Source organism: Fulmarus glacialis, unplaced genomic scaffold, assembly GCF_000690835.1.
Source record: "Fulmarus glacialis isolate BGI_N327 unplaced genomic scaffold, ASM69083v1 scaffold14184, whole genome shotgun sequence".
In the NCBI taxonomy this organism is placed as follows: Eukaryota; Metazoa; Chordata; class Aves; order Procellariiformes; family Procellariidae; genus Fulmarus; species Fulmarus glacialis.
The window spans coordinates 4,303-15,765 of NW_009210017.1; the positions used below are offsets into that span (position 1 = coordinate 4,303).

General features: G+C 45.6%; 1 protein-coding gene across 1 annotated transcript in view; it reads left to right on the forward strand.

The window, feature by feature from the left end:
* TADA1 (transcriptional adaptor 1) overlaps window positions 1-10,814 on the forward strand; it is a gene marked incomplete at its 5' end in the record, with an annotated part of 15,113 nt that extends 4,299 nt beyond the window's left edge. Inside the window, 5 exons of the mRNA XM_009577037.1 lie at window positions 3,817-3,914; window positions 6,786-6,995; window positions 8,038-8,189; window positions 9,199-9,358; window positions 10,372-10,814. Of these exons, the coding sequence (XP_009575332.1) occupies window positions 3,817-3,914; window positions 6,786-6,995; window positions 8,038-8,189; window positions 9,199-9,358; window positions 10,372-10,524 (773 nt within the window). The remainder of the gene's footprint in view (window positions 1-3,816; window positions 3,915-6,785; window positions 6,996-8,037; window positions 8,190-9,198; window positions 9,359-10,371) is intronic.
* Window positions 10,815-11,463: the final 649 nt, after the last annotated feature.

The window sequence follows — 11,463 nt, forward strand, 5'->3', positions numbered from 1 at the left end:
GGGCACAGCAGGATCCTGAGGAATCCTAAATCTGACTTCTCTGCCCTTTTTAGAAATGGGTAATGCTGTTCCCTCTGATAGCCATGTTTGTGAAGACACCCATGAATACTTGAGTGGCACCCAGCTGTAACATAGCTGGGAGGCTGTGAAAGTGCCTGAAGAGAGAGGAACTTGCCAGAAACACACCATCCGAAATACTGGAGAGTGACTTAATGTTAGTTTTAGGCTGGCTGTACCAGCCAGAGCAGTGTGGCACACTTCCCATTACAAGAATATTGTTTTCTTTGGTATTCTCTTTTTACCAATATTTTCACAAGTGCTTTTCTGAATTTTTATCTGTGGGGTTTTTCTTCCCCAAAAAATTCCATCAAGAGGGACTCCAGTTTAAAGCCTTTCTTAACCTTGCATAGACTTGCTCATGAAGCTTATCTTGTTTGTTGGACGACTGCAAGCAAGCAAGTTAACAAGGTTGCTTGAGTTAATACATATCTCACTCGAACCGAACCGTTACTTCCCTACTTAGCTAAATGTTAACAATAAAACTGAGACAATTGCAAGCACTTGAGTTAGTGATGTAAGGATTCTATTTATTTACTAGTAATTTGGAGCCAACTAAGAGATGGTTCAGTGAATTAGAACTCTTGCCGGGATAGCAGGAGCATTTTATTGTATCAGGGTTGCCCACAGGCTTTGCTTGAAGGGCTGCGAACTGTGAAACGGGCTCAGATTGCTTGTGTTCCACTTCTTTCCAGAGAGCTGGGAAGGGAGGAAAAGGAAGAGAATGGGAGTGTGACCTGTTGACAGAGGAGGGTTGTCAGAATATGTTTGACTAAATGCTTGTCCCTGCAAAAAGGTAAAAAAACAACCAACTGAAGATCAAATAGATGAGGGTGGCTGCTTTTCTGTCGTGACTTTCTCTGTTTGCATCTTTGTCCTTTCCTCCTGTGTGGTGCTGGTGCAGCACGTCAGGAAAACCTGACGCACTGTGTCTGGACAGGCTGGTGCCATCACTGAGAGACGTGGCAGCTCTTAGAAAAACATGCTTATCTGTTGCTCATCTTTGAAGGCATATCAGCAGCCATTGCTGTGGCTTGTTAACATCTAATTCTCCTGCTAGCAAGATTAAATAAAAACTGCTAACATCTCTGAAGTTTCACGCCTGAGCCAACCCACCCTTGTCGTTTGTGGCCAGGAAGGCAAGTACTGGTTTTCTTAGAATACTAGAGGGAAATTTTGCTTTCTTCATCTCATGCAAGTCAGGCTTGGTAATATGAAAACCTGGAAAAGCAGCCAAAAAAATTCTGCTCTGAGCTCTTTATTATGGGGAATAGGAGATAGTATCTCACCTTTCCCTGGCTAAATTTTTAAGTGTGCAGGCTGAGATTCAATTAAGTTGCATCTTTCAGAGTCAAAGCCTAAACATTTAGTTGCCATTTAGTTTAAAAGTTACTATGTTATTTTTAAAAATAAGGCATTTTTAAAATTTGGACTCTGCTATAACCTACTCATCTGTAATACATTGTCAGCTAGAATGGTGGTGTTTGCTTTTTCTGTCTCTGTTCCGCTTTCTCTGTCTCCGCCACCCGGTCACACAGTTAGCTAAGGATACTTTCGTAAGTCAGGCTGCGAAGGAGCTGTGTGAGACTTCTGACAAGGAGGAAGGGCCTGGGGTGGGGTGACATTACGACGTAGAGAGAGGTGCTTTTACTGAAAGCTTTGAAATGGGCCAGGTAATTTCTGTGTCTGTCCTTAACGCACCTGATCCCCCCTGCCTAGAAGGGGTCTGACCTGCTATGGAGGAAAAGAGGAGGAGGAAGAAAGGACTCATCTGTAAAGAGCAAAACATCCTGTTAGGGAAGTAGCGTTATATTGGTAGATCCTAAGATGTAAGTACCTAGGTCTCGATGAGGGGCAAGAGTGGTCCTTCAGATGATTGTCCATGGTGCTTTCCCACACCCCCTTGTCTGGCCTCTACTGTGATGTTGAAGTGATGAGTAGTGACACCAGCTCTATGACTTTTGGAGAGGCTTTATTTATTATCTTCTAATTTCCTATAATTGATTGGTGGATTTTGACAACAGGGTTTGTTGTAGACTGTTGGTTTTCACCTCACTAATAAGATGTAGCTGAACTTTTTAATAAACTTTTTTTTTATAGGGAGAATATGCCATCTGTGTATGTGTGTGCATGTAGGTTGTTTCTAACCCCTTCTTAGCAGCTGACCGTTCACAAACTTCACCTGAATCCTCTGGTTTAGCCTGATCCTTAAAGTCATGTTTTAGAAGGTTTTTTTCGTGGCAGAGGACACTGTGCTCATGCCCCAACCGTGAGTGTGGGAAGCTCCACGTAGCCAAGGACTTCCAGCCAGCCTCGTTCCCTATAAACAGGGCTGTAGTATAACTGTATTTATGAATTCCTGATTACAGCAAATTAAACATAGTTGCAAGAGCCGGAGGTAAACATGCTGGTTGACATGAAGCTGGTGTTGAGCCGTGGCAGCCTGCGGTAACAGGAGAGAACCAGAACTGGTAGTTTGTCAGTACTCGGTGAACGTGCCTGAGGCTGGCCAAGTTGCGGGTGGCAAGTCGTGGGATGGCTGCTGTCACTTCTTGTCCATGTCTGGAGGAAAGAGCAAATGCCAGCTCAGGTGCGGCCAGGGAACGTCTGAGACATCGCCGTGCTGTCAGCTCCACCTGGCAGCAGAGCTCCAGCCTCCACTTCGGAGGCGACTGAAGGACCTTCAGAGATCCCTGGAGGTGGGCAGGGACCTTGGCACAGGGTACCCTCGGCTCGGGAGGAAAAAGGGTGCTCGCTTGCTGTGCAAAACCAAGGGAGGAGGGTACTGGTGATACAAAGCAGAGGCTGCCTCTGTAGCCACAAGAGGGCTGTCCAGTCTTTGGGTTGCACTTCTTGTTCGCTGTCAGCAAGCGCATACTCATCCAATGCAACGTTGTCTTAAGCCCCAATGTACCTGAAGGAATTGTGCACGGATCCTGTAAACCCGTCAGCGGGAAATCTGCAAGGCTGTCCTTGTCAAGAGCTGTGCGATTATCAGGAGGTGGCTTGGCCTTCTGTAGGTGCAGCTGTCAAACAGCGTATAGTGGACTTCTGAGCAGTCTCCTCAAGGTGATGTGGGGAAATGTATTTATTGGTACTACACAGTAATCTGTTTTTCAGCTGCTTGCCAGTTCTGGTCAGTCACAAGCTCACTGCTCACATTGGTGTTGTCCCGCTCCTGGGCTCAGCGGCCTTTGCAGTTCTTCCCCCCTCTCCTTTCCCCTCAGTGTAAAAAGAACGATCGGCCGTGATGTTTAACAAGGGTCTGAGCAAAGCTTGCTAAAGCTGATGGGGAACTGTAAAGGCAGATGTAATAACTCAGACTGCTCAACCCTGCTGGTTAGCATCTGACCTGATCCAGGAGTTGGTGGGAGGAGAATCTCCCTCCGGGCAAGCTCCTGTCGTCTTCCTGATGGAACAAATGGCTTGTTCCTTCCTTGTGGCTCTCCTTGGAGGCTGTGCTCATCTTTCTCCTTCCACCATCGGTTTTTGTGTGTGGACAGAAATTTCAACTTAAGTAATGTGTCGTGAGTGAGTCAAGCTGGCAGGGGGCTGACAAAGGAAGGGAAGGGCTGCCAAAAGCACTCTCCCCTGAGAAGTCCTTCCTCTGGGCCACGGCTGCTGATTTTGGGTTAAGGCTTAGCTGGGGGCCAAATGTTAAGGGTTTTCCTGTGTGGACAGTTTCATCCTGGCCCTAAATCAGCAATGCCTATCGAGTGTTTTGTTTTGTTTTTGTTTTTTTTTTCTTTCAATTTGTAGAAGGTGCTGGATCTCTGCCATGGCCAGGTGGCTCTGCAACTAAACCTGGAAAACTGAAAGGAAAGAAAAAGATTTCTTCGGTTCGACAAAAGTTTGATGTAAGTGTCCATGGTCAAATGGTCGTGGCTCTCTGACATTCTGTTGGGGGTGAAGAGCTCTGCACAGCATGCAGTTTTGATTACTACCAGGAATGATGAAAGTCCGTCACGTGCAATGATGTTTGTTGTATTTGTTTTGAGTTCTGGATTGGGGCAGGAGCTGGGGGTAGTAGCTGCTGCCTCTCTTCTGGAAGCCTCTCGGGAGAAAGGCTACAGTGTGACCTGGCTTTGTTAGACACCAGAGGATCCATGGAAGTACACCTAACTGTCCAGGTTGCAAAAGCTTGTAGGCCAGGAACAAACTTCACTTCACACACCTGCTGAATTCTTGAAGCAAAAGTGACTTCCTATTTATTCAGGCAGTCAGGCAGAATTCTGTGATTGTATGATCCATTCTGCAGAACTCTGTAATCCAAAGTGTTAGAAGTAAGATGTTCCTTGGGTGGAATTTTCAGCAGGTCGTTTCAGAATTGAAAATGCATTGCAAAGATGCTGTCTTCTCGTACGTGGCAGAGAAATGCATTAAGATCCAGTTAACTTTGCAGTGAAGGCTCTATACATCCATCTGGTACTGTCACACGTCCATCCTACAGATGTTTTTGTGCTGCCAGACCAGTGGCGGGGGGGGCCTGGTGTGAAAGAGGATGGGAATGGGGCACTGTCTTCAACGGGCGGGGTTTGATAAGACGGTTGAAACTGAATTAAGAGTTTGTTGAAAGGGGGAGTGTCTGTCTGTTACTGAGCTGGATTTATCAGGTGTCTGAGCACATCGTGATCTGGCTCAGTTCTGTGACAAGGCAGAAAACTAACCGAGCAAAAATGACCCCAAACCTCAAGTTTTGCTTGTTGGTTTATTCAGCTGGATCAGCATTCCTTGTGGTTGGGTGAATACCAAAGCCAGTGCAAAGGAAGAAGGGGCAGCCATATGGCTGGGGATAGGGGAGAAAGGTGGGCACGTGAAACCTCCCGCTCTTACACTGTGAGAAGTCAACTTGGCTCAGCCAAAGTGCGTGCCGCTCTTCTAGGGACTATCATTGTATGTGTGTGCTTCAGCGACTAGCCTTTCAAAGGGATGGGAGTCCAGCTGAAGGCTCGTATTTAGAAACTGCTGAAATATTTTGTAGTGTTCACAGCTGCAACCTGAATTCTGATGGCAGTCTGTGTTATCTTTTTGTTTTAAAACTTCACCGTAGCTTTTCAGTAGCAAGTAGAGGAGAGTTTAAGAAGCAAGTCGTGATGTAGTGGAAGTCTTGGAATTTGGTTTACTCGGATACCCCTACGTTACACCACGTTTCTAGAGTGTTTATACACGTGTTCCTGGAATGCTTGGTAGTAAGTACTGTATGAAGTGTATGTTATGATTAACGGGCTTGTCTATTACTAGTGGCATTCCTAGAACTTGAAGTGCCTTGATATTTCCTGATGTTTCCCTCACTGGTCAGAATAACAGCTGTGAATGACCACAGGTTCATTCCAGTTGGCTTCTGCTCTCCCAAACCACATTCCTTTTAAGAGTTGCTTACATTTTTTTCCAGGCATACAGGCATGTAGCTTTCCTGTAATGAAAGCATATGTCTTCAGAATTACGGGGAGGGAAACCTGCTTTCACATCATTAGTGGGTGGATTGGTTTTTCACTCTGAGTTAAATGCCACACTGTCCTTTGAATAAAGCAGCCCCCCTTCCTCTCCTGAAACTAAGATGTGAGAAATCCACTTTGCTGTATATTCATTGTTTATATTCAAAGTATGCTTTTGTCTTGGTGCCCCATAAGAGCCTTGTGGCAATCTTCATTCCAGAGCCACCGGATTTGTGGCTTGGAGAGCTGAGGGACAGGAGTTGGGAGTACTTGATGGGCTAGGGCCATGTTGTTCCCTTGTGGATTGGGGCTGGGCCAAGCGCACGTCTGGGCCCAAGGATCAATCATTCCCATCTGCTTTTTTTCCCCCCTTTACCTGGGGACCGAGACTTCCCAGGAGCCACCACAAACACTCAGAGCTTGAGACGCCGCACATCAAGGGAATTGTGCTGGAATACATGTGGCCTGGGAAATGGGGGTTGCCACCTTCTGGTATGAACTCCTGTTCTTTTTTCTAAATAACTGAGTCAGTTCTGAAAAATAGCCATAATCCATCTCGGCATCAGTGGCTGCTCAGTAACACAGCTCTGCTTAGAGTATTGAAAGTGCATGAGGAGACTAGAGTATGAAATTCAGAACTGCAGTTTGGCTGAGTTGTTGCATTTAAAGCTTTAAAGAATTGTAAGAATCACATAAGCTTAGGATCATGTTTTTTAATCTTAATAGAAACTGTACAGTTAGTAAGTAAAAATACACCCTTCTGCACAAGAAATGACTAAATACACAAGAACTCTTCAACATGGAAGGAGGTGACTGAGAGATGTGAAAGTCCGTAAAATCACCACTGGCCTGGATAGCGTGAACAGAGATAAAAGGGACCATGGCTGACCATGTTTGAGACTTACAGGAGAATCAAATTAATCTAGCAGGTGCGAAGTACAGAGCAAACCAGAGGAGGCGACTCCTCATGTGGCGTGTTGTTACACTGTAGAATTTCTTGCTGCAGGATGTTGTGGATACCCAAAGTTTAGGTGGTTCAGGGTGCTGCTGGACAAGTTCATGGGCTGTTTAATAAAAGGACACCAACACTGGCTCAGAAATTTCTTTACTCACAAATTGTTGGGGGTTGGGAGAGTATCCTGGGGAGGAATATCACTCTGCTTGTCCTACTGTGATATGTTTTTATAGGTGTTTGCTTTCTGACTGGAGAAGGGATGTTTGGCTAGACAAACCAAAGGGTCTGACTGGACTGAGTATTTATCTTCTTATGCTCTAATGTTGTGTTCATAACAGCACCGGTTCCAGCCTCAGAATCCGTTGTCTGGAGCCCAGCAATTTGTGGCAAAGGATCCTCAGGAGGATGACGATTTGAAGCTGTGTTCTCATACCATGATGCTTCCTACACGTGGCCAGTTAGAAGGAAGGATGATCGTAACAGCGTATGAGCATGGGCTAGACAATGTCACAGAGGAGGCAGTGACCGCAGTTGTTTATGCTGTGGAGGTGAGACTGGGCTGCGCAGCAGTGGTGTTCTGATTATACTAGTGACAAAAGGTTCTGTGTGCAGTACGGGGTAGCGTCCCTCAGTGGGGAGAGGAAACCTGCTTCTCTAATTGCCCGTTTGCCTGGGGAAGAGTAAGATGAGAATCAAAGGGCTTCCAGATTTGTGGCATCATAGATGTAAAGTCTTGGATTTCTGCCTGCAACCGTTAATTTCGAAGTACGTGCATATGAAGAACTCCAGGCATGCTTAAGTAGCTGTTTTGGAAAATGCTGTTTCTGTCACTTAAAAGCAGGGACAGAACGGGAGCTCCAGTTTAAACAGTTCTATAAAAAATAATCTGTTATAGGTGCAAGTATCTGGCATGGAAGTGAAGTGACAGAATCGGGCAATACCTGCAGGTGAAGTGCCTGCTGTTGCTGGTTTTGGCCATCAGTGGTGCATTGCCTGATGTATCCCAGGAATGATACAGCCATTACTTGGAGCGTTGATGTGTGGATGGTTTTCTGGAGTCAGGATGTGGAGGCCAACCTGAATTCCCCATCTGGGAATGAGGCCAAATTAAGAAGCAGCTGTCTGCCTGGTTTTTTCAGACAGTTGCTTCTCCAGCACTTTCCAGGTAATTGAACAGTCTGAAAAAGAGGAGTGAGTGGCTTTTCACTGTAGTTTTAGGGCCAGTATTTCAGTACAAGTGTTAACGTCTAGTGCCAATTATGAAATCTCTTAACTCTTTATCAAAGGGGTCAGGGGTTGGGAATTTCCTAGCATTTAAGAAACCTCTTTGACATTTGAAGCAGCACATCACATATTACAGTACAGCTTACAGGCTAATACATACAGTACACTTGCACAGTGCTGTGTTCTCTGTATCAGATAGTGGAAACATACTGTAACTTGTCCAGATTTTGGTTCCCTTATGTCTTTAGGTCCTTGTGGTCATAGCAGCACTACTTTTGTCTGGCCAATTGGTGAGGCACTTCTCATAGCTGTGGCTTGGTAGGGCGAATAAATTGGCATGTGTAATAAGATTGTTTTTCATTTCAGAACCATCTTAAGGATATTCTGACATCTGTGATATCCAGGCGGAAAGCCTATCGTCTGAGAGATGGCCATTTCAAGTATGCCTTTGGAAGCAATGTTAATCCTCAGCCATACCTGAAGAACAGTGTTGTTGCTTATAACAATTTAATTGAGTGGTAAGGAGCTCTCAGCACCCTGCTAATTTCAAATGCAATTTGCTAGTTACTCCATGGTTTGGTTTCTCTTCTTACTTAGTAGAAACTGTTAATAACGGTGTTTAGCTTTCACGCACCAAGAAGGTATCATTATGGAGGGCTGTACGGCTAAACAGGGAGGGAGAATATGGGGATTTCTCAGCAGTGGAGTTTAGGACAGTGGTAAGTCTCTCTTCCTTGCCTGTGTTTGTCCATCAATTTATGAAGATGACCCCTGGCCCTCGGAATGTCCTTAGTAATTACTGCTTTTTGGAAGCTGTAGTGAGTGACACAGGAATTTTGCTGCTCTCAGGGAAACTGCCCCTGGGCAGAAGAGCCCTGCCTTTGTGAGGGCACCGCTGTGGTGCCACAGGAATGAAATGTCAGTGAAGACCTGTGGGACACTGCTGTCCTGTCACTTCCTGCATCCAAATGTATTTACAGTTCCTTGGCAGGCCTTTTCAGTTAGCACGGCTTCAAGGTCATCTTGTTTTCCAGAGTCTCGATGTCAAACAGTTTGTGCTGCGCATCTGGCAGCATGTGAGTATGAGAACGCAGTTGTGTTTGTCTACAACAGCTTCTAGCAGTTGACAGGAGGTCGTGGGTGTTTTAAGATTTGATTATAGCACTACAAACACTACAAATGCAATCCGCTCCAAACAACTCTGCCTAACAGCTAATGTCTTTCAATTTAATGTTGTGGGTGCCTTAATTTTTATGCCGGGTAGAAACTATTGGCTGTAAACAACAAGTTGCCCAATCGAGATCAGTTACAAAGCAGGTTTGAAGCATATTGAGGATTGGTTTGCACTGTTCTTATTAAACTGGAATTTTAAAGAGATTTTAATTACAGCTGAAATATCTTATGTACATAAGGGCTAAACCAACTGATACAGAAAAGGAAACCCTGGGGCCAAGCCCCTCCTGTGTGACTTCCAAAGGTGGTGCTGTTTTCTTGACTGGAAGGTTTTGCTGCCTGCTCTGTCTACAGCCCTCCAACCTGTGTGACACCTGCTGGTCAGAGTTTAGCTCCCCAGCCCCCGCCTGATGATGCTGAGCAGCAGGCAGCTCTACTCCTAGCGTGCTCTGGAGACACCTTACCAGCATCCCTCCCGCCAGTGAACATGTATGACCTTTTTGAGGCATTACAGGTAAGCTGTTCGTGTTACCCTGTCGTGTCAGGACAGGCAGCGCTGTCCTGAGTACCAGCTACCAGTCTTGGATTTGGTTTACATGCACAGAGGGGTATTTGATTTCTCCTCCTGCAGTCTATTTCCTTCTTACCCTCTCAAATTTACAATTCTTTGGCTTTGACTTGTTCCCACTATTAAGTAACAGTTAACATACAGTCAGCTCATGGTTTAGTGCCTGTTCTGCTCCCCTTGATCAGAGAGTTGATGAGGAAATCCCTGTCTTTTCTTACAGCTACGTAAGAAGGGTGAACTCTTCCTCTGTAGCAAGACTGCAGTGATTAGATCAGAACTGAGCTAGACTGAGATTTTGACAGCAATGCAGCAAAATGACTTGCCTGGCATGTCCCTTCTTACTCCTCATGTTCCACCCTGGGTACTTAGAAGAATACCTGGTCCTGGCATGCAGGCTGCTGCAGTGGGTTAGCTATCATCACCCAACCCTGGGGAGGTGTCTAAGGTAGGCTGGGTGAATCTTCCTGTGGAGGTGCGTGCCTGTGGTTCCCTCCCTCTCTGGCAGCTCTGGGGACATTCAGACTACTTTGAATGTCTAAAATTAGCTGTGAGAAATTGCCCCACGATCTCCGCTATTGCACACAGATGTTGGGATTTTGTCTCAAGGCTGTGGAGACAGACCATTCTTTGTAAGAGCTGTAATCAAGCATTTGCCTCGTGTTTAGTCAGATAGAATTGTTTGTAAGATTTTGATGACAAATTGTTGTTTGTCATCGCAAGAGCAAAATGATGATTTCCTTATCATGCTACCCCCTGACAAAATGGCGTAACAGGCAGTTTTTCTGTGCTGGCTGGTGTGGCAGTGCTGGCAAGTTGCAGCTCTCATGTGTGACAGCCTGCGTTCCTGCTGTGCAGGGTCGGCTCTCTGATCATCCTATAGTAGTGGGAGGTTCTTACATGGGCAATACGGGGAAATGTGTATGAAAGCATGGAACTTGTTTTCTAACACGTATCTCCAGGTGCACAAAGAAGTTATTCCTGCGCACACTGTCTACGCTCTAAACATTGAGAGAATTGTCATGAAACTTTGGCATCCGAACCACGAGGAGCTACAGCAGGATAAAATCCATCGCCAGCGCCTCGCGGCAAAGGAGGGCCTTCTGCTCTGCTAGAGCTAGGCAGCCATGTCAGGCCTCAGTGCTACAGTGCTGTTCCTTGAATGTGACATTCAGATGCTTCTTACAAACCTGTGTCAGCATTTCAAGGATGATGTAAGTTATGAGTCAACTTTTCCTATGGAAATATGACTGAGTTGCGGTACACTTTCTCTGCTTCCCCAGAGTCATGTGCCATGCAGCGCTTGCAGCAATCCCACTGAATTGGAAAGGAGAAACAAGAGATTTGGTTGCAAAGACTGTTTTTTAGGAACAATAAATGTGAGGGTGGAAAGAGTTGGTTTTAAATAAGGTGTCTTTTTGTTTTCTTTTGTGAGCATGGGGAATCTGCCTCCTCGCTCTACCCTCTCAGGTAGTTTCACTTCTGAGCTCAGTCTCCGGGGGCCTTGTCCAGCTTCTGTTGCAGTTGGTGGGATCCTTTTCCATTCATTTGACTGGAAACAGGGTGGGCTCTTGTGAAGTGAAGATGAGCAATTCTGTAAGCTGATGTTGTTCCTTTTCTGCCAGAGGAACTTCTGATGAGAAACTTTGAGAAAACAAAGCAAAAAGGGAAAGGTCCATTCTAGCCTGTCTTTTGAACTGTTTTGCATCACAAAACACAAAGGTGCGCACTGTCATAGGAATCTCTTGCCACTTACCAAAATACGCAATAAAATCAGGGTTGAGACTAATGTTTTCCTGTGAGCCTAGTCCTGAGTCACCCTTATCTTGTAGTAGTTGTGACCAGATGTTCTAGGAGTTGTTGGACCTGTGACAAGAGGCAACCTCTATGCCTGTCAGTACAGCTAACGATTTAGCCATCCCAGCAGGCAGCTTGACCATCCCTGAGGTGGGACAGCAACCCCTGAATACATATACCAATTCACTGTCTTAGTGTTGCAGACTCCTTGGATTTGCAGCATGAACAAGATGTCTCGTATTACTTTATTGTAAAAA